The sequence below is a fragment of the Caretta caretta genome, chromosome 14, assembly GCF_965140235.1.
Source record: "Caretta caretta isolate rCarCar2 chromosome 14, rCarCar1.hap1, whole genome shotgun sequence".
Lineage (NCBI taxonomy): Eukaryota > Metazoa > Chordata > Testudines > Cheloniidae > Caretta > Caretta caretta.
This window is the reverse complement of record NC_134219.1, coordinates 13,363,257-13,386,834: the sequence shown is the minus strand read 5'-3', so window position 1 is coordinate 13,386,834 and position 23,578 is coordinate 13,363,257. Positions and strand designations below refer to the sequence as shown.

Genomic DNA, 23,578 nt, shown 5'->3' with positions numbered 1-23,578 from the left:
CAACCTTTCCTTTCTTGCAGCAGCCAGGAGGCTGTGGAGTAGGGAAAGAAATAGAAATCACTTTCTCCTTCCGAGCAACTAGGGGGGAAACTACACATTTATCAAAGACCTAACAGCTAGAAGATAATACAAAAGATGGAGTCCCCAGGCAGGGTCAAGGAGCAACACCCTGGTGGTGGTCGTTTGGCACAACGCTCTGGGCTTGTCACCAGGGCTTGCCCCTGGTTTTTGCAGGTGGGACACCTTACTCCCCACTCTCATCTTTCATATCACCTCTGGCTTGCAAGGCTACTTGTCTTGCTACTGGGTGTCTGGGGCATGTTTCAAACTCTGACCATATTAAGCCTGCTAGAGTGTTAATTGTGGGATGTGTTGTCATTACTGTAAGGTGTTTTGAAATTTAAAAGCCCTGTCTAAATGCTAAGTGTTATTAATAAAATGTACTCTTCAGTGTTTCCCCAAACTGTAGTAACAGCTGTTAATAAACCTCAGAGCTCTAGGTCTCAGTCCTGTGACCTGATCCACACAGGCAAACCCAAACTTCACATGGAGCTCAATGAAGTCGCTGCCACGCAAGTGTGTGTGACAGATTTGGAGCTGCTCTGTAATAATTTATGAATACTCCATGAGGACCTGGTTATGAGGTTGTTTACTGTATGAATTATGTTGGTTTAGTTTAATAAGAGGGCTACTGAGAGAAAAACAAGCAGGAAGGACAAAGAATGGATTAAGATTAGAGTGGGTAAAATAAATGATTTTTTGGTTTGGTGGCAGTTCCAAAAATATTTGAAGTCCATTTCAGGGTGGGGAGTTGAACCTGGGTGTCCCATGCCCCAGGTGAGGGCCTGAAACACTGGGCTAAAGGTTAAAAGGAGAGGGACAGTAGCACCATTACAAACATTGTCTCTGCCTTCTAGTTGGTTTGTGAAAGGCCGAAAATATTTGTATTAAATACGGGAAAAGGTTTGGGTTGACTGAAACTGCATTTTTCATCCAATAAATTATTCATCTGAAAAATTCCACCCAGCTCTACTCAAGCTAAGCTGCTTTCCAGAAAAAATTGAGGGCTGTTACAGGACAATGGCAGAGCCCTGGTCTCTGAGGACTCTGGCTTCACCTCCTGCTGAGCCTGCAGGAGTGGTTTTAACCAGAAGGGCCAAAGCCCAGGAATGCAGAAGAACAAAATAATCTTGGGACTTTAAAATGGGACACTCTCTTAAGAGAGGAGGGAGTTGTTCAGAGCGGTTAGGCTACGATAACAGGCACCTGTGGGGGCTCTCTGAAGAATTTAGGCATGGAGATTACCATCAGGTAATGGTAAGACAGACACGCACAGAGACTGTTTTAAAATCTTTTTTTCTCTAAAAGCTTTGTTCCTGCTGTAAAATAGACAATACCTTGGTTTTAAGAAGGCTGTCTGGTCAGTATATTCACCGTTGGTCACAGGCTCCAGAAGGGAAAAGCCACGGGTGTCAGAAGCTGTCGGACCTGCTGGGTAAACTCAGTTGTTGCACAAGATGCTGCAGCCCAGTGTAAGAGTGGGAGAATTCCAGTTTGGGAGAGGTAAAGCCACAAGGCCTAAAGCCTGTGGGGTACAGTGAGAGAGACCACAGCGTGGAGAGAGGTATGGCTAGCCTGGAACTTTGACAGCATGTCCATTGCTATTTCAATGGGGATGGACGTAAGTGCTTTGCTGAACTGTGGCCCTAGTCTGTTATTGTAGAACAGTAAAGTATTTATTTCATTAATTTGCATACAATAGCAAGGCTAAGATTTTTCAAACCCGCCTAAGGGCTTGTCTACATGCAGCAGCGATGCTCACTCCAGGGTGTGATTTCTAAAGTACACTAAGTGGTCCATGTAGACCCTACTGATGCACATTAAAAGTTCCCCAGTGCACTTTAACATGGAAATTACACTCCTGTAATGTGCATTGCTGTTCCGTGTGGACATGCCCTCAGTCCTAATTTCAAAAGTGACTTGGGCATTTAAGGGCCTAAGGTTAGATTTGTACGGGTATTTAGGAGTCTAAAGATGCAGACAGGTACCTCGGCCCAGATTTTTAAAGGTATTCAGGCTTTGCTGTGCTTAGCATTGCAATGCTTACATTTCATTTTAAAAAGGGATTTAGGCACTTATGATCGACAATCCCATTTTGGCTCCTAAATGTCTAAATCCCTTTTGAAAGAGATTTAGACTCCTAAATCAGTTAGGCTTTGCAATTCTGAGTGCACCAATGCCTAAATACATTTAAAAATCTGGGGCCGAGTGGAATTCTCAAAAGTACTTAAGCACCTAACCTCCGCAAAATCAGTGGAATTTAGGTGCTTTTGAAAATCTCAGTAAGTGCCTATTTGTGCTGTCAGGCACATAAATATCTTTAAAATCTGCCCCAAGTCGCTTTGAAACTGAGATTTATATACTTTTGTCTGTGTTCAGTTCACTATCAAATATATCATTTCTCGATATGGGGGATTATGTCTTGCTAGTAACAGAGAATACCTGTTCAATCAAGATTTCCACTTACTACTAGTGTAATCCCTTATAAACAAGTACAAGTGAAAACAGTATAATATGTCTTGGCAATTATTCACCACACAGATCAAAATGTTGATTACATATAAAAGAAATATTCTCTTGTTTAACAATTCCTGGGAGAACATTGGTCCACAGCACTAAACTGCAGTAGCAATATTTGTTAACAAAACAGTGCGGGGAGGGGGGGCGCGCAATATTTACGTGTAAAATGTACCGGCAATGATGCAGGTTGTAGTTGTGGTGTTAATACTTTATGCAGTACTGTTACACATAAGTGTACTCACAAGTACGGGAGCTGGGATAGAAGTTCTATAATCACATGGAGTTTTGCTTTTGAGAGTAGTTAACTATTTCAAGAGTAACTATTGGAGCTGCTTACCTAGGGATGTGATGGATTCTTTATTACCTGTAATCCTTAAATTACGATCTGGATGTCTTCTGAAAGATGCTGTGTGCAGCTCAACAACGTGTCTGGTTTGATGCATGAATTATTGGGTGGAATTCTCTGACCTGGGTTATGCAGGAGATCAGATTTGAGGAATGCACTGGTCCGTTCTGGCCTTAAAATCTGTGAATCTTTTCTAATTAATTAGGATTATTTTCCTGACTCTGTCACATTGTTTTGTCTGTCTGTCAGATTTCTATTTTGTTTGGTTGGCACACATCTTTGACGATTATGGCCCTGATCCTCGGCTGTCCTGCAGTTGCTTTATGCTGAACCTAGCACACAGTGCCATAACGCCAGCGTGATCAGCCATACAGAGATCATCCAGTGGTGCAGAGTTCCTTTGACACATCTCTTCTGGGCAGCAAGAGGGGTTATGGTTAGGGATCCCCTAGCATAAGATAGAGCAGTCTTCCAGTTGCTCTTGCATACACTGCGGGAGTGGACTGGTGCACAGCCAGATCCAGACTGCGGGGGGGGGGGGGGTGTTATGCATATGAGATTCAAAGCCATCATTGTTCTCCTCCTTGAGTTGTGTGCTCATTTAGATCTAGCATGACCAGGTTAGCAGAAATCGTGCGATAACAATGTTGGGTAAGATTTTCAAAAGCATCTAAGGGCTTTAGAAGTACAAGTCCCATTCACTAAGAGTAGAGTTCTCAAAAGCACCTAAAGGACATAGGTGCCCCATTCTCATTGAAAGCCCGTGGGATTTAGGAGCCTAAATCCCCTGAGTGCTTTTGAAAATTTTACCCTAGATCCCTGAGGAGCTTCTGAAAATCTCCCTCGGTGTTTTTACATTTGTGTTACAACCGTTTCCTTATCTGTCTTCCTGAATTTCAGTGACAACAATCGTGGATTTCCACTTCCAATCTTGATTTAAGGACTTCACATGATGGAGAATCCACAACATCCCTTGATAAGCTGTTCCAGTGGTTAATTATCCTCACTATTAAGACCTTGTGTTCATGTGATTATTTTTTTGTACCGTACTTGAGTCTCTTATCTTTACTGAGGCCTCGGATTGCTTCTGTAATACAAATACATCATAATCAATCCCTGTCTCTGTTCAGTGTGTCTGCCCAGGCAAGGATGGTCTTTATATCTGTGGAGTTTGTATTGAACCAATGGCATTGTCTTTCGTAAGGAAGTTTATAGTAGTGTGGTGCTTTAATGGTTGGCAGTATTTTCCAGGTCAGCAGGAGTTGCATACAACTAACGAAGAGCCGAACTTGTCCCTGTTGTGTTAGTGGCGCAAGCTGGGACGGGCATGTTACATTGACGCTTCAGCGTATAACTGTAGATTTTGATTTGATTTGAATCTATTAAGTCCTCTATGTTCCTGATCTTGGCCCATGGTAGAGAGCATCTCCTATGGCAGTCCCTCTACTTCAGCTTTGCGTAAGCCAGGTATTTTTGGAGGAAAACCTTCAACTCTGTAACTCATGGTCCTCAGTTAGTCAGGTTTTGGACCTGCATACTCAGGAGTCAGCAATGGGCTTTTTGGCTCAGGATCAGCTCAAAGCAGATGCTCATTCTGACATTACGAGCTATGTAACCAGCTTTTGTGGATAATGAGATGAAACCTAGTGGACGAGGGTGCTTTTAGGTGCCTGTGATCATTTCTTTCAGAGAGACCCCACAGGGGGACGGTGATCATCGCCTACCCTTCCTAAGGGCTCTTGGACATACCTCCCTGTTGGTTGGTCATGACTTACTGGTTTGACTGAGTTGAACCTTCAGAGCACAAGAGGCCTTCCGTTTATTCAAGCATAGGCTTGAGGGTCAGTGGAGTGATGGAGTCCTTGCTGATGGGTGGGTCGCCGAGGGTGTTTTAAGAAGTGTGGGGAGAGCTGTCCGGGATGCTGCCCATCACAGACAGTGAGTTGCTTCTTATAATTCGTTCTTAGCTGAGGAAAGATGGTCCAGTGGTTGGAGTACTAACCTGGGCTTTGCGAAGCTGAGTTCAATTCCCTGTGCGAGTTTGGATAAGTCACTTTGTCTTTCTGTGCCTCCTATCCCCATTTCACGACAAGGATGTTGTGAGGCACTCAGATACTATGGCATTGGGGGGCCATATAAGTACCTAAAATAGATAGAATGTAATTGCACCAGGAGTCTGGAGGAGAAGCTGCCTGTTTTTATAAATAAATAGATAGGCAAATGATGTGTTTCAAATGAGAGAACAACTAATTAGTCATTTTGGAGATCAGATTAGGGCTTATTCCTCTCTCTTGATACCCTTGTTCAACCCACGATTCTCTGCTCCCAGATTAATCTGTGCCTTGACATTTGACACATGCCTCATTTTTCCCATCCCACTTGAAGCTAATCTTATTTTATCCAGGGACTCTGATGCAATTTCAAGAAAGACATAACCAGTGGCAATGCTGAATTCATGTGAAAATGAGCAAGATGTCTGTGCTTGTCTTTAGCATAGCTCCAGGCACCAGAATGGAAGCTTTCCATGATCTGCAGGCTGGCATGATATCCCTTCTTTCTGAGTCAGGCATGCTGTGTAACTGGGCAGAGTTGGGTCAAGTGACTTTCATTCATTTTGTCATTCCAGAAACAAACCTAATGGGTCATTTTGCACAAAACGTCCCTCTCAAATGTGAGTAATTTCCCCTCTTAGCCACTTACGTGTTGCATTTAACCTCGTTTTCAGTTCAAAACAATGCAGGGGGCTGTGAGGGGGAGGAAGTGGGCTATTTCAAGAACGGGGTGAGTCTTTTTGTACTGGCAGAGTCAGCGCCGATATAGTTCAATACATCTATAGTCAGTTTATTTTAAACAAATAAAAATTCAATGTAAAAGTCCCTGGTGGAAAAGTTTTTTTATTTAAAGCCCAAATAAAGTTGTGAAGTTTCAAGTTATCCCATTGCACTTTTACTGTAACATTAGTTCCAACAGGGGGAGTCTAGTGGCTAACGCAGGACAACTTTTAGGGACAGACTTCTGCTGTGATGTTGGCTAGACTACATGGTCTCTGCACTTCAGTTACCCCATGTATCAAATAGGACATCAGAGAGGTGTTTAATGTTTATAAAGCAGCTTAAGATCCTTGTATCCCCATGTTTACTATGTCAACAAAGATGACAAAAGGAGATTTCATTTATCTAAAAGTGGATGTTGTTCGTAAAGAATCACCGTAAACTATATTATTGTGGCTTATTTTATGCAGGAGATCAAACTACATGATCATAATAGTTTCTTCAGGCCTTGGAATCTATTATATTTTGCTTCCCTAAAAGGATAGTTGTGTTCTCAATATCCTGAACACAACTAATGCCAATTAAGCACTCCGATAATATAATGATGAGCATAGTATAAATGCACCATTAGATCTAGAATGACTTGCACCCATCAGCATCCTCCTATGTGCAGTCAAGAGAGTGGACTGATGTGTATTTTCACATCTGTAGAAGAAGAGATTAAGAAGTAAAATGTAGCACAGAGAAATGTTCCAGTGTATGAGAATCTGTGACACTCCCTGGTTGACTGTGGCAGTTAATGGACCCCATGAAGACGACACTTCATTATAATGTGGGGTTTTTGTTTTTTTAAATCATGACAAGGATAATCTTGCTCTGGTATTGCTGTTTGTATTTTGTAAGGAAAAACACCACCTCCGGGTCTGGTTAAACTGAGAAATGTGTGGGCATCAATTTGGCACCATCTTTGAAAATGTCACAATTCCTACTGCAAGAGAACAGAGCCCATTCTAGTCTAACTTTTACCACCCATCCCTTACTGCTGTACGGCCTAGGGCCATCTTGAGTGCCAGCCTGTGGTAAAAGGAATGAGCAAGGGTATAAGCAGGAGCAGAGGAGAGATTCTAGGATGCTGTTCAGTGTTCAAGCATAAGAAGAGGGAACCAAGACAGTGCAGCATTCAGGCTTTGTTCCTTTCTCCTCAACACTGTACTCTCCCATCAGACACATCCTGAAAGGAAAATTCCTAAATACTATAGTACCTCCTACTGGGAAGCCATCTAATCATAGCAGATATGATGCTACTCGCGGGGGGGGGGGGGGGGAGCAGGAGAGGGATATCAGGTAGCTTATTCCCTTGAAGGCTCTTACAATGAATTGAGGACGGTTGACCTAATTGTCCCCCCGCCCCAAAAAATCTTCTTGGGGAAGTGTTAATAGTACAAGAAGCCCCACCGGACACCTAAAGAGGGAAATGGAGATTCTGGAAACAGGGGGTCTATGTGAGGGAGGGTCTACGTGGAGAGAGTAATGGTCCCAGGCCTATCTGACTTTTCTCTGAGGTTTAAAGGCAATCAGGGAAGTTGACTTGCACAGTGAAATTCAAAGCCCAGGTGAATTCCTTCAGGTTTTGACATGAAGTTTTATCCAACTCTAGCTATGACCTTTTCAGCTTAAGCAATGCTGAGAATGTATGTAAACACCCAACCGTCTGAAAGATATGAATTCCATAAATTTTCTCTCCTATGGAAACAATATCTGAGATGAAACCATGAATCACTTGAGAAGTGGGTGTACAGAGCAATTGATTACTTTCTCATTACATGGCCACAGAGAAGAGTATAAAACAGGGGTTCTCAAACTGGGGTCGGGACCACTGAAGTGGTCACGAGGTTATTACATGGGGGGTCACGAGCTGTCAATCTCTACCCCAAACCCTGCTTTGCCTCCAGCATTTATAATGGTGTTAAATATATAAAAAAGTGTTTTTAATTTATAAGGGTGGGTCGCACTCAAAGGCTTGCTGTGTGAAAGGGGTCACCAGTACAAAAATTTGAGACTTCTCTCTTTTTCCCATTTGCTATTCATGTGATGTATTAAAATTCAATCAAAAGACCTCAGTGTTTGAAAACTTAAATAAATTCCCCTGGGCAGTCTGTGAAAGAGGGATCTTTAATTTCTCAATACAGTAAAGCTGAGTTTTACTCATGGCTATAAATCTGTCCCCTCCTAGCTTGATATTATAGCTATCCAGGGTGGGCCTATGTCCAATTACACTTTACTTGGCTGAGCTAAAGGAAACAGCAGCAGTCACAGCTGCCAGACATCTTTATAGTTATCTTTTTTTTTTTAATGAATGTCATGGCCTTGATCCTGCAGCAAGGACCATATGGGCAGACACCTGACCCCTCACTGATCTCATTGCAGGATCAGAGCTGAGGTCAACTTAACAAGATTCATGCCATTTTCAGCCATTTCAAATGCTAGTGAATATATACCCGATAGCATTTTTATTAGAATTGGTTGGAACAGGGGAAAAACTGTTTACATGATTTTTTTTCAAATGTTGAAGTCATTTTTGTTTCAAAAAGTAATGGTTTTTTCATTTTTTCCAAAATTTTTGCAAAATCTTTTTTCAAAAATAAAAAATGGAAACTTCTGAAATTAAAAATGTCTACTTGTTTCCCCTGCATGCTCGCCACCCCCATGCAACTGAATGAATGAATGATTGGGCTCTTTTGTATTCTTTGCCATTTTGTAAATTTTCCAAACATCCTAAACTGCCGAAAAGTTAGAGGAGGGAAAGGAAAAATGGGGGAATGTGTGAGAGAAAGAAAATGAGAGAGTGAAATGGGGAAAAAAACCCTCCAAACCCTGGTTATCGCGTATTGTGTTGTATTCAGTACAGAAGGGGAAAGAAGATGGAGAAAACACAAACAAATTTAAAATGTTGACATTCTGGGTTTTGATTGAGAATATTGAAAATAATCAAATCTTTTCATAAAAAAAGTTTAGTTTTGCAAAAAGGCCATTTTTTGGTTGAAAAAAGGTTCAAATAAAAATTGCAATCAGCTTCCATTTTAATATGTAGCATTTCCTTTTTTATATGCCTTTCCTGATTTTTGTCTTGGTAAACAAACTGGTCAAAATTGTGAATTGATTAGTGACGTGCAGTATTTCACTTTGAACAAAGTATCTCCTCTTCAGTGAAATACAAAAAGCATCATATAATTCAAATATTTCAAGAACGTCTAATTTTTATGTTCCCATCACACAATTGAACTGTTGCTCTCATGTAGAACCTCACTGGAGCCAGGGAACTCTGTATGCGCACCAGGGTCTGCTGTGCAGATCCAACTTCAGGATCAGACCCTTAGCTTGTACTTTGATATCCTAACGCCATCTCTTTCTGCTAACCTTGTTGACTAGTTTTTCTGGTAACACAGTTCCCAGTGCTCTGTAATCAGTTATCTTCAGAGATATGCCTGCTCTTTCAGTAGACCTTTTAAAATACTGTTCTGCAAAAAATCTCTACATCTTATTATTTACAAAAAATCTTCTGTCTTATTATATATAATTAGTATTTTTAAAGCACTTTGAAGTTGAAAATTGCTATACCAGTATTAGGGAACATTGGATACATTTTCAAAAGTACCTAAGTGATTTAGACACTTGTATCTTTCAGTGGGACTAAGTCACTTAGCTGCTTTTTAAATTTTTCTTATTTAGGTAATGTTGGCTGATGAGGACTTCCAGCTGAATGAGGACTTCAGCATTGGACTTCAGGCATCATGTTTGTCTAATGTCTGATACATCCTTTATTTTCACAGGGAGATGGACTCAATGATGGGTCTCTTTATACTTCTGTGTGCTATTAATACCATACTGTTCCAGTATGGAGAAAGCATCCTACAAGAGATAAGGGAAAGGCAAGGCGTTGTCAATGAAAGGTGTCAATCTGGTTTATAGACATCAATTCTAAATTACAACCCCCACAAAACATCTAGTGTATTTCTTCTACACTAAAAATTGGTTACTATTTAACAGAGTCCCATTCAAGCTGATGGATTTATATTGCACAAGAATTATAACGTGAACACAACCAGTGGCAGAACAATGTGACAGTGTTCACAGACCAGTTCTCCTTTTGCTCTCGTTTCCATTCCAGGATTATCGCTTTCTTTCATCGTCATAGTCTGATCCTATCTTTCCTCCTTCCTTGTTTTGGCTGCCCTGTCCGACAGGGCAGCCAATTCCACTTAGGAAAAAAAAAATAGATGAAAAAACTTTTCAGGTCAGGGAGGGGGTCATATCCTGACTTTTGAAATCATATTTTGTAAGCTCCTTTTCACTACATTTCAATGAAATGGGCCTATTTTTATGAGTATCAGCATTGCAATCTAGCCTTTAGAGCATATGATTCGTGCTGCGATACCAGTCGGCGTTAGCTAGTTCAAGCTGTTCTGTAGGCATCCCATGTGCCTTAACCTCAGTGTATAAACTCTTAGCCAAACTGTTTCATCTTCTACCTCTAACCTGCCACTAGATTTGATTGCTTCAGATGTTGCCCCCAAGACTTGACATTCATCTGCACATTGTCACTGCAACTAAGGAATATGAGCATCCTTAGTCACTTTAAGTGGCATGTGGCCTTTGGATACTACATCAGTGAACACCCATATTAGTGTGATATTGAAGACAGCCTCAACGAGATACTGACTGAGTCTCATCAGCACTGCAGTGAATCTGTTAGCCTGACTGTTCCCTCTTCTGCTACAATCCAAGCAGCATTAAGAAACTTTCTTGCCAACAGTCCCCTTTCATCTCGTGCTTGAGCGTGAGTCTGTCTGCCTTCTGTCCAGCTGGGTACCCAGGTGTGCCAGTGAAAAATGGAGTCGGAAAGGGGGTATAAAGAGGAGCAGAAACTGCCACATTTGTAATTTTAGCTCTTCAGTCCCATTTCTAACCAAGCTACTCTTGTTCTGACTGTCAAGATTGCCCCCCTCTTAGCTGAAGGATGATGGGAAGTTTTTCAGTTTGAGACACCCCTCCTTCAAATGCTCTATTCAGCAAAGCAGAGCAGCCTGCACAGTTGCCCCCCGCAAGAACGGTATCCGAGGGCAGGCTGCTGGTTAGGACAGTTGACAGAGGTCTTTCTCTTCGTTCCGCCTTGTGTAACTTCAACAATTTCTATGAGGTCTCTTGGATTTGACTCTTTTTTCTGGAAAGAATGATCCCAACTCCCTTTGCTTTTGCTCTTGACTTTCATTCACAAGATCTTACATCACTTTATTTGCTCCATACTGCCCTCTATCCAAGGCAATAATATCCTGTGATTCAAAACCACAATAGTGCTGCTGATGATTCTATTAGAATAATTAATCTGAGTATGTGTCCCTGTGTCCTTTGGTCTTTGCCCTTTTGCATCCAAGGGCAGTTTGGCCCAATGCACATGGGCAGTTTTGCAAGCTCTCACGGTTTTATCACATGCTTCATGATACTTTATGCTTCTCTTAAAGTTCATGCCTGTGATTACAGCAGAATCTCAGCTTTCATTAAAAAAAAAAAAAGAGTAAAGTTCCTACCCTCATGATTGCAGAGAAAAGCTTGAAAATGCAACCCCAGTGTAACCTAATGGTCCAGCGCCAGAAGGCAAAGAGAAAGAACACAAATATTATGGGTTTTTTTAAACATGATGTTTAAGCCAATCTCAAGATTGTTTAGGGGTCTGAGCCATGATTGTTGAATGCATAGAGTTGGCAATACTCTGTGTGGGACTCTTGATGACAGAATTTGGTTCATCATTGTGTCCTCTCTCTGGTGGATTACGAATGTTAAGATCAGTTCGACACTGTAAAATAAACCGTTAAGGAAATCCTTATATTTTTACCTCTAGAAATGAAAACTCAACGTTTTCAATGTTTGTCCTTCACTAGCACAGACAACAAACTCGGCATTATATTTGGTAAACTAAGATCTGGTGCATGCACACACGAAAAAGTAACAGGCTCTGAGCCTTGTGGTAATATAAACTCTTTTTTCCTTTTGACCCCACCTTTGACAATCAAAGTTGCTAGGATACAGTTGCAAGCAGTAGATAATGTCATTCCCTTGCCCTGGTAAAATTTTAATTTGTGGAATTCGGTGCAGCAAGTCAGTTGGACAGCAATCATCTTGGGATCAGTGAAGCATGTTGTGGTTTCTGTATAGAAGGGAGAAATAACTTTTTTTTTTTTTTTTTAGGAATGCAAATGATTTTGTTCCCAAAGGTGAAAGGGCTTCTGGAACTCAGCAGCTCACTAGAGACCTTGAACAGAATTATTGTCACCGTTTGTATTATGGTAATGCCCACAGGCTCCCACTGAAATTGGGTACCACCGTACCATTGTGCTAGGTGATGTATAACCGCATAGTAAGGGAGAGGCCCTGTCCTGAAGCACTCACTGTTTAAATAGACAGAAGGAAGGAAGCATTAGGAAAGGAAGCATTACTAGCCCCGCTTTACAGGCGAAGAAATGTGAAATGGAGAGAGTGTGAGAGGAAGTCTGTGGCAGAACCTGAACTTGAACCTGGGTCTCCTGAGTTCCAGTCTAGTGCCTGACCACAAGGCCACGTTTCCTGTTTTAGAGGAGGTGAGATGATATCAGAGGGAAATACTGCAAAACAAAAAAAATTGCCAGGATTTGCAATAAATGTTCTTTTCAGAATATTATTCACCCATCAACAGAGCTAAGCAAATGGTCTCGTCATCACTTAAAAGTATCATGGATGAATTCTACCAGATCTATCATGGGATCTAAATATCACCTATTGAGCCATAGATCCACCACCTGTCTACCATCTTTCCTCTTTTCTCCCCTTCTTTTAACTTTTTCTCCTTCTCTGCTGCTCTCCTCTTGTGTCAACCTCCTGCCACTCTGACTTTAACCTTAAATAATGCACCAAATAGTGATAACCAACACAAGTCAATAGTATGGTAGATATTAACCTTGTCCGTTGTGTGAATGTTGGTTATCTTCTGCTTGTGCCCATGGCCTTCACCTTTCCAATGGTTTGAGTGAATTCATATGTATGCTTCCTTTTGACTCTCATGCCGCCACCAAGATTTCAAGATTATTGTTTTTAAAAGTGAGAAAATAATGTATTAATGAACGAATTCAGTGAAAATAATTGCCCAAATCCCAACAAATATTATTAAATTACCCCTAGTTCTGAGCTATAAGCTTGCCTTGCAGGTGTACGGTGGAGTATTATTACAGTAACATCTGTACTTCACATACGGTGAAGCCAACATTTGAAAGCCAGCATGAGGGATTCCTTTGTAATGTCCATTAGCCTGATATCTGGATCATAGCACAGAGGATAGGTAAGATTTAAAGCAGAGGTCAAGACCATTCGTGGTCTTGAAAGTTCCCACACAACCACGTGTACGGGTCAGAATCCCCTTCCCCTTCTTAATTTTTTTCAGCCAAGCTTTGTGCTCACTGTTATGCTCCTTCTCCTGCCATAAAGCACTATGGGACCCTGGGTGAATAGCTCAGTGTAGAGTAAAATGTATTGCGGTGTGCGTCATGGGCATGTGTGAGTGACCTTTTGAAGGGATTTAAGAGTGACCTTTTGAAGGGAAATTTCACTCCCCCCGCAAGAGGAAAGGGTGGTGGGAGAGTACCGTGCACTGCAGCGAATTAATGCAGCTCACAGCTTCTACCTTTTCGATGGCCTGCCTGAAATCTGGCTCCCATTTGAATCTAGGTCAAGTGAAATGAACTTGGTAATCAAAATCCTGATCCTGACTTGGCGGAGTACTGGCTGGAGGTTTGATAAACACAAAGGACTAAGACTAGAATAAGAGAGGTGATTCAAGTCCACAGTGAGGAAGGGTGTTCTTGATGCTATTCTTGACCGATTAGCAAACAAACCACAAGTTCACAACCTGCATGCAATATCAAGGAGAGTCCTTCTCTGCCATAATGCGATAGCAAACATTGCTAGTCTCTCTTCTGTTGTCTTTTATAGCCAAGTACAGTTACAGAGTAAATAAATTCCATAGCCAGTGAGTTAATATCAGAACAATATAAAAGTATGGCAAGTTAGTGCTCTGAGAAGTCTGCGTCTTGACAGCATAGCCATCCAGACGGTTGCACAGTATCACTGCAGCAAAAGTGGTGAGGCTTAAAGAACATTGCTGCCAAATTGCCTTCTGCAGGCTGTAGGAGCTGTGGGACACTGTGGAACTCCAGCAGTCTGGGGTAGGGAGAGGTGCCAGAGCCTTCTCAACAGCTCCTTTGAAGAAGTGGGCTGCCAGTTATCCTATTTTAGCCTTTGCCGCTTGTGCGGAAGCAAGCCACAAGCAGTTTCTCTACAGCTCTGCTGAGAGATGCAGGCTGCCTCAGTCTCTTTGTGAAGATCCTGTTCTGAGAAAAGGTGGCAATCAGCAATATCCCTGGCCTTCCCCCGGCCGGCTCCAGTTGAGGGGGAGAGGTGGTCCCTCAGTGACTTTCCTCAGATTCTGCTCTATCTTCTGTAGGGTGAGCGAGCTGCCGGCAGATGTGACGATCGTTGTTATTGAAAGGGACACTTATGTGCAATTCCCAGGCGCCCCTAAATGCACAGGACTTTTAGGAAGGCAGAGCAGCACACTGCAGACATCCCCAAAACTGGGGGTGGGGATTGGGGCTTGAAATCTGAAACAGAGCTTATCCGAATTTAGCAAATCACTCTTCTGTCTGTAATGGGCCGAAGCAAAACTCCGGATGCGAACACCCCTGAGCTTTTAGGTCCTCCTCCTGAATGTTGTGGGTCTGAGCTCACCTTCAATTGGAATGAGATGCATCGAGCCTCTAAGCCAAGCAGAGCAGGGTTTAGGAGATGGGCGAATAGGGCCAGGATATCTGGGAGCTTGAGAGGTGCGATGCAAGGAGTATCTTTGCACTTGTGTTTTTCTGGATCGCAGTCCCCGCATTTTGCGCATAGGCTTAATGGCTCTTTAGTGACAGCGATGGCTTAGTTGTGATGTTCTGCACTGAGATTTAGTGGTAGTGCGGATGTTGGAGGTGTTGTCACTAGCGTGACGGGTTATAATTCACCAGTAAAGTGTAACTGGCTGCTCCCTGAAAATTGCTTTAATCTGATGAGAGATTTTAAAGGGATCCCAGTGTTCCTGCTGATACAAAATTCATACCTAACTCATTGATTCAGGGCAAAATAGAATGTCAGCATTTCCCTCCCTGCTCCTGAAATAGCTAATCATCAAGAAAAAATTAGGTTATCCCGGGAACATCGTCAGTTATTTAGATACTTTCCGTGCTTTATAGATAGTTCCACCTATGTTCATTATCTTTTATTGGCCATAAATATTTAGGTTTTATTAACTATTTCATCCCCTGTAAGTTGCTGAAACACTACAATGGTGGGCAACCTGATAGACACTGAGATTGATAACATTTTCAAGCCTTGACTTCTATCAGACACACAGTAGCCAGAGGAGTAAACCTACTAGCTGGGAGTAAGAAATGGTATCCCTAGTCTCTGTTTGTCAGAGGGTGGAGATGTGTGGCAGGAGAGAGATCATTTGATCATTACCTGTTAGGTTCACTCCATCTGGGGCACCTGGCATTGACCACGGTCAGCAGACAGGATACTGGTCTGGATGGACCTTTGGTCTGACCCAGTATGGCCATTCTTATGTTCTTATGGAGTCACTATGAAAGCTGAGTGGAAAGCTGTCAGGGTTCCCTCCCCACTCTGAACTCTAGGGTACAGATATGGGGACCAGCATGAAAGATCTCCTAAGCTTATTTTTACCAGCTTACGTTAAAAACTTCGCCAAGGCACAAATTCTTCCTCATCCTTGGATGGTATCACTGCCATCGCCAAGTGAGTTAGACAAAGGTTTAGGAAAAGGACCACTTGGAGTTCCTGTCTCCCCAAAATATCCCCTCAATCCCCTTCACCCCCTTTCCTGGGGAGGCTTGAGAGTAAACAAGGTGAGCACAGACCTGACCCTTGGGTTTTTAGGACACTAAAAACCCCAAACAGATTCTTAAAAACAGAACTTTATTATAAAGAAAAAAAGTAAAAGAAGCACCTCTGTAAAATCAGGATGGAAGGTAATTTTATAGGGTAATAAGATTTAAAACACAGAGGATTCCCCTCTAGGCAGAACTTTAAAGTTACAAAAAACAGGAATAAACGTTCCTCTTAGCATATGGAAAATTCACAAGCTAAAGCAAAAGATACTCTAACGCGTTTCCTTGCTATTACTTACTATTTCTGTAATTTTAGTTGTATCATTCAGTAGGAGCTGGATTACGTGCTTGGTCTCTCTCTTTGTCTTGGAGAGAACAACAAAGAGCACAAAAAAATCCCTTTCCCCTCCCCAGATTTGAAAGTATCATCTTTCCCCATTGGTCCTTCTGGTCAGGTGCCAACTAGGTTACTGGAACTGATTAACCCTTTATAGGTAACAGAGGGATTTTATGCTACCCTTAGCTGTATGTTTATGACAGAAGCGCAGTAGTGAGCTCTGTGGCCAATTATCTGCCAGAAAGCTCAGCAACCACCCATAGTTGCTAAAGGAGGAAGGTGCTGGGGATTCTTAGCAAGGTACTGTTCATGGTTCTTGTTAAGGGGTCTTCATCTTTTCTATCAGTCTCTGGTGAGTGAAAATTTTGAAGTCCCCCATCTATCTACAAATGCATAGATACTATGGTATATAGATACTGGAAAAGAGGTGACTTGAAGTCATGGGGCTGCTCATGTGCATAAGGGAAGCAAGATCAGATTAGCCTTTGCTATTCAGAAACGTGCCCCATTAGTTCAGCCTTGCTGTAAAGAACTTGTTCATTTTCATCACTTACTCTGTACTCTCTGCACTGTTCATGCTGGATCAGCATCTCTTTTGTTATCAGCAAAGGCTTCGTTTTAGGGGGGAGAGTCTCCAAAGCAACAATGGGATTTTGGCACATAAGCCCCATTGACTTTCAGTGAGTATTCTTCCCTTGGTGTTTGAATGTAGCTGTGCAATTTCTTTTGCCTTGTTTAAATAAGAGCTAATGCAGACCTTTGAGGGTGTTATCAGATGTCACCAGTGTGGTGCTCTGCTCTATTCAATGTTGATAACAGTCGGCTGTGTGCTTGTGTTCCCTCTGCTGCCCCGGCTCTGCGCAGAAAGCTGGCACAGCAGACCCCAAGAGAAACCACAATGACCACCGACTCCGATAAGGTACGAAGGCACCCGCCCAGGTTTATTGCCAAATGAAGCAATCTCTAGCTCCCCAGATCAGATGTCTACAGTTTTGCTAGTACATATGCGCTTCCTTACAATGGACCGGCTCAGTCAGTGGCGGGATTTACCATTGCCCCCTCAGCCAAAGACAACCCCTCAGGGGTGCATTCTTATACACAGGTACAAACAAGTTACACCTCACTACTGACATATTGAGGTACAACTCCTCTACATAGTAAGGTGCCGCCTGTAACCTTGTACATGTTGGTTCGATCAAAACAACCCTATCCATCATGTTATCCTTTTAACCCTGTCTTTAGGATGGGTCAGCATGTTCCTGTTATCTGAGGAATATGCTAGTATCAGGAGTGTTCTGGTACCATCCTGGCACGTGTTTATATCACTTGTGCCCAGTACCTTTTAGATATGTGTGTTTTTGCAGCATCAGCTCTCTTCATGTCACGTTCTGTGAGCAGGGCCTGCCTCTTGCTCACAATTTAACTTTGTTTTATATCGGCATAGTCTTGACCATTACTTTAGCGCAGGCCATAGGCCTCATACCAGGCCTCTGATGAAAGGACTTACGTTTCAGGACCTCATCTTGCTACAAAGGGTATGTCTACATTGCAATTAAAAGCCCATGGCTGGCCCCTGCCAGCTGACTCGGGCTCACGGGACTAGGGCTAAGGGGCTGTTTAACTGCGGTGTAGACATTTGGGCTTGGCCTGGAGTCTGGACTAGGATCCTGTGTGATGGGAGGGTCCCCGAGCTCGGGCTGCAACCTGAGCCCAGTTAAACAGCCCCATAGCCTGGGCTCCCATGAGCCTGAGTCAGCTGGCATAGGCCAGCTGCAAGTGTCTAATTCCAGTGTAGACATACCCAGAATGGGCTTTACAGCCATACAGTCTGCATTTCAAAGGCAATAGAATAAACTGGCTTTGTTTAAAGATCAAAGTGAATGGAGGGATGGAGCAGATTTCTGGGTAAGACTGTGCTTCCAATAGGTGGCTCACCCAGATTGTAGGGAGACCCATTTCATCATGGTCATGGTCATAAAAAAGGGCAAGTTTAGGGACCTTGCTTTTTTCCTTTCTATGTACCTTGAATAAATTAAATGATGTCTGAGTCTTTTGTTGTATGCTGGTCTCATGAGATTCTTCTCCCTTTCAAATGCTCATCCCTCCTCCATGCTCTCTCCAGTGAACAAAATTACTAGCGGAGGCAAAAACAAAGCACAAGGTAGAGGATAGTTGGTTTAGCAATTCAAATTGGAAACAAGGATCCTGACTAAATAAATGTAAATAAATGTTCCTGCTATGAAGGAGGTTTGTGGCTGGCCACTTTGTTAGGGTGTCTTGTGATCCTGTTAGGTTGAGTGGGTGGAAGCTGAAAGCATGGTAAGCTTGGAGCAGGGAACAGGTTTGCTTATGAGTCTCTTAAAGTGCGAGTGTTGCTACTTTCCTCCTAGCTGCAGGAAACCTTCCCATAGGGAGGAGAAGAAGAAGAAGAAGAGAGAGAGTGGTGAGTGATTTTTTTTTAGGGAATTACAGTATACTGGTATGACTGCCCTCAGCTTTGCACAGCATGGGGAGGAGGTGACCAGCCCTCTGTGGAGAAAGAAGTGGTTCGGGACTATTTAGAAAAGCTGGACATGCACAAGTCCATGGGACCGGATGTGTTGCATCCGAGAGTGCTAAGGGAGTTGGCGGATGTGATTGCAGAGCCATTGGCCATTATCTTTGAAAACTCATGGCGATCGGGGGAAATCCCGGATGACTGGAAAAAGGCTAATGTGGTGCCCATCTTTAAAAAAGGGAAGAAGGAGGATCCTGGGAACTACAGGCCAGTCCGCCTCACCTCAGTCCCTGGAAAAATCATAGAGCAGATCCTCAAGGAATCAATTCTGAAGCACTTAGAGGAGAGGAAAGTGATCAGGAACAGTCAGCATGGATTCACCAAGGGCAAGTCATGCCTGACTAATCTAATTGCCTTCTATGATGAGATAACTGGTTCTGTGGATAAAGGGAAAGCAGTGGACGTGTTGTTCCTTGACTTTAGCAAAGCTTTTGACACGGTCTCCCACAGTATTCTTGCCAGCAAGTTAAAGAAATTTGGGCTGGATGAATGGACTATAAGGTGGATAGAAAGCTGGCTAGATCGTCGGGCTCAACGGGTAGTGATCAATGGCTCCATGTCTAGTTGGCAGCCGGTATCAAGTGGAGTGCCCCAAAGGTCGGTCCTCGGGCCGGCCCCTTTTGTTCAATATCTTCATTAATGATCTGGAGGATGGCATGGATTGCACCCTCAGCAAGTTTGCAGATGACACTAAACTGGGAGGAGAGGTAGATACGCTGGAGGGTAGGGATAGGATACAGAGGGCCCTAGACAAATAGGAGGATTGGGCCAAAAGAAATCTGATGAGGTTCAACAAGGACAAGTGCAGAGTCCTGCACTTAGGACGGAAGAATCCCATGCACTGCTACAGACTAGGGACCGAATGGCATGGCAGCAGTTCTGCAGAAAAGGACCTAGGGGTGACAGTGGACGAGAAGCTGGATATGAGTCAGCAGTGTGCCCTTGTTGCCAAGAAGGCCAATGGCATTTTGGGATGTATAAGTAGGGGCATAGCGAGCAGATCGAGAGACGTGATCGTTCCCCTCTATTCGACATTGGTGAGGCCTCATCTGGAGTACTGTGTCCAGTTTTGGGCCCCACACTTCAAGAAGGATGTGGATAAATTGGAGAGAGTCCAGCGAAGGGCAACAAAAGTGATTAGGGGACTGGAACACATGAGTTATGAGGAGAGGCTGAGGGAGCTGGGATTGTTTAGCCTGCAGAAGAGAAGAATGAGGGGGGATTTGATAGCTGCTTTCAACTACCTGAAAGGGGGTTCCAAAGAGGATGGCTCTAGACTGTTCTCAATGGTAGCAGATGACAGAACGAGGAGTAATGGTCTCAAGTTGCAGTGGGGGAGGTTTAGATTGGATATTAGGAAAAACTTTTTCACTAAGAGGGTAGTGAAACACTGGAATGCGTTACCTAGGGAGGTGGTAGAATCTCCTTCCTTAGAGGTTTTTAAGGTCAGGCTTGACAAAGCCCTGGCTGGGATGATTTAACTGGGAATTGGTCCTGCTTTGAGCAGGGGGTTGGACTAGATGACCTTCTGGGGTCCCTTCCATCCCTGATATTCTATGATTCTATGACATGTTCCTTCTTATACCAGTTAAGAATGTAGCCCAGTGTCTTTGTTTCATCTGTGCCAAAGCTGCAGTGTTAAGCTTTGTGATGACCAGGATTCAGACAACCCTGCTAGAAATTTGTCTGTCTGATCTTGTAGTTATGTTTGTCAAAGGGGCTACCTTGTATATCACATAAACTGACACAGCACTTCCTAATCTCTAGCAGTTCATCAGTGTGACCATATACTACTATGAAAAAAACAAGGAGTCCTTGTGGCACCTTAGAGACTAACACATTTATTTTGGCATAAGTTTTCATGGGCTAAAATCCACTTCATCAGATGCATGGAGTGAAAAATACAGTAATCAGTATATATGTTACAGCACATAAAAAGATGGGAGTTGCTTACCAAGTGGGGGGTCAGTGCTAATGAGGCCAATTCAATTAAGGTGGAAGTGGCCCATTCCCAGCAGTTGACAAAAAGGTGTGAGTATCAGCAGAGGGAAAATTACTTTTTGTAGTGACCCATCCACTCCCAGTCTTTATTCAGGCCTAATATGGTGGTGTCCAGTTTGCAAATTAATTCCAGTTATGCAGTTTCTCGTTTAAGTCTGTTTTTCAAGTTTTTTTGTTGAGGAATTGCCACTTTTAATCTGTTGTTGAGTGTCCAGGGAGATTGAAATGCTGTCCTATTGGTTTTTGAATGCTACAATTCTTGATGTCTGATTTGTGTCCATTTATTCTTTTGCATAGAGACTGTCCATTTATTCTTTTGCATAGAGACTGTCTGTACATGGCAGAGAGGCATTGTTGGCACATGATGGCATATATCACATTGGTAGATGTGCAAGTGAACAAGCCCCTGATAGTGTGGCAACTCCCATCTTTTCATGTGCTGTAATGTGTATATATACTGCTTACTGTCTTTTTCACTCCATGCATCTGATAAAGTGGGTTTTAGCCCACAAAAGCTTATGCCCAAATAAATTTGTTAGTCTCTAAGGTGCCACAAGAACTCCTCGTTGTTTTTGCTGATACAGACTAACACGGCTACCACTCTGAAACCATGGTTACTCTAAGCCTTATCAGCAGACTGCAGCTGTTTAATTCACTTAAACAGAAGCTGTTGCTTTCAGAGTCTCTTTTTTTAATTTGGAAGAAAAACAAATATAATAGCCTGGAAGCACTTTTGAAGAAACCTCCCATTTGGAGAAGTTATCAGTTTACAAGGGAAGTTGGATTAATTGGAAGTTTGCAATTATATTGATAACTGGAAGTCCAAAAAACACAGAGAGAGTCAAACATAGCAAGAGGTTTAAGCACAGATAAAAGTTGTTATCTCCCCATTAAAATCTTCTACAGCTTGATAAGTTTTTACAGGAAACTTAACATTATCTGTTGCATTTAAGATTTAAGTGTTATCAGCTAACTTAGATAAGACAGAAAACAAGTTCCCACTAACTACAGTGAAATGTCTGGTTCTTAGTTTTGACAAGTTAAATTATTCACCCTCTTAACTTCTTTGTTTGCAGAAGTTGCTCTCCAACCAATAGGTACAAACTGGGAACAAGAATCTCAACATCTGGAGTTGCAGATGAAAAGTGCAGCAAGGAAGCTAGCAAGCAAAGATGTTTGCAAGGAAGCAGATTTTCCTTCTTTCACACAATCTGTATTTTATTGAGTTCTGTTTACAGTAGGGATTTACTTATTGTTCCGGGAGTATTAGTAATAAGGTCAAGATTTTGGCCATAAATGCAGCCTTTTTCCAGATTCTCAAAGTTACTCTCAACAAATAAGTTTGTTTAAACCTGATGATCTCCCTTAATACCAGATGTTTGTGTTAGATGGGCACTCAGATTTAAGATTTTACCTTGAAAGTGTCATTTTAAAGTTGTACTGCAAATTGGGAGTGCTGTGAAATGCACACTGGGGTGCCCTAGACTCCGAATAGCCTAACAAATGCTGTAATGTCACTAACTATAGATTACGGTGACCTTTTTTTAAATAGAACCAACTAAGCCCTAACAAATACAGGTAAATGTAATGGTTTTGCATAATACAATATGTACATTTTTGTTCTAAGTTACAAAGCCAGAAGTCACCATTGTAATAGACAGGTTGGGTTTAGTTGGGGGAATTTACTGTATGGGATTACACAACATTTACAACTATTACTCATAGCCCTTCTGTTGGGACAAAGGTCACAAGATCTTTAATGACCACAAATGGTCAGTGTCACAGTTGCAGGGTTCTCTGCACCTCTGTCCCTTCACTTGTCCCTGAGTGCACCCCCACCGGGGCCAGGCCTTGTGTGTTTACCTCTGCTGGGGTGCAATTCCGCAATTCTCCCACTCTTATATGGGGCCCTGGGCTATCGCAGTTTGTGTATCCATGGTGCTTATCCAGTAGCTCTGACTGAGTTTGAGCACCTGTGGTTGGGATTATAGGACCAGTGGTGTACAGCGATCAGATGGCCGCCTTAAAACAGGAGTATTGTTTTTTTTACCAGTGGGAACAAAGCTTTTAGAGAAAAATGGATTTTAAAACAACGAACTATCTATATGGATGTGTCTAGCTGAATGCATTACCATGCTGTGATAGTGACCTAGGTAGGCGTAGCTTCTCCAGAAGCTCCTAGCACGTCCCTGAGTCTCCATCTAGTTCCACCAAAAAACTACGCTTTCTTGAAAGAGAATCCCATTTTAAACCCCGTTATAGGTTGGCAGGGGGATTGTTTTTGTTCTTTTGTGTTCCTGGGCTTTGACCCTTTCTCGTCCAAACCAGTTTTATAGGTTGGCTATCTTGTGCCATTTTTTTCCTTGCCACCTGTTTCTCTAGGCAGCCCTCTACTGTATTAACCCCTTGTATTCATACACTAAACACCCCAATAACAAGGCCAACATGCAGTGTTCATCAATTATTACAGAGCAGCTCCAAATCCATCACAGTCAGGATCTTGGGTTTGCATCTCCTTTGAATAACAGCTCAGTGCCCAGAGTCCAGAAGTAGCTCCTTTGAAAAGCCATTGTAGCCAGCAAGGCTCCCCATTAATTCATGTCTATGCATCTTTTCTTCAGGAGCCCAACATTTCGGTGCACACCAACAATCCGGACCTAACACCGTGTTTTCAGAATACCATCTTAGCATGGATCCCTAGCATTTACCTCTGGGCTGTCTTACCCTTTTATCTCCTTTATCTGAAACATTACAAAAGAGGATACATCGTACTCTCCATGCTGAGCAGGTTCAAGACGGTAAGATCTTTCTGTAACTCGCTGCACAAATGTGTATCCTTGAGGTCACATGTGGGAGTGGAAGCAGAGACATGCAAGTTCCAGGCAAATGGCACATAAAAGGGAAACCCAGTACCAGGTGGAAGATCAATGGCTTTATCTGCCTCTAGATTAAAGTTAGCAAATCAATACAGCTTTACAAATGTTTGATAATGAAGGGCAGTCTCTGCCCTGGCCAAGT

General features: G+C 42.6%; 1 protein-coding gene across 1 annotated transcript in view; it reads left to right on the top strand.

Annotated features, from left to right (window-relative positions):
• Nucleotides 1-23,578, top strand: part of ABCC3 (ATP binding cassette subfamily C member 3) — a 76,475-nt gene that overhangs the window by 1,961 nt on the left and 50,936 nt on the right. The window contains exon 2 of the mRNA XM_048818082.2: nucleotides 23,182-23,358. Coding sequence (XP_048674039.2) covers nucleotides 23,182-23,358 — 177 coding nt within the window. The remainder of the gene's footprint in view (nucleotides 1-23,181; nucleotides 23,359-23,578) is intronic.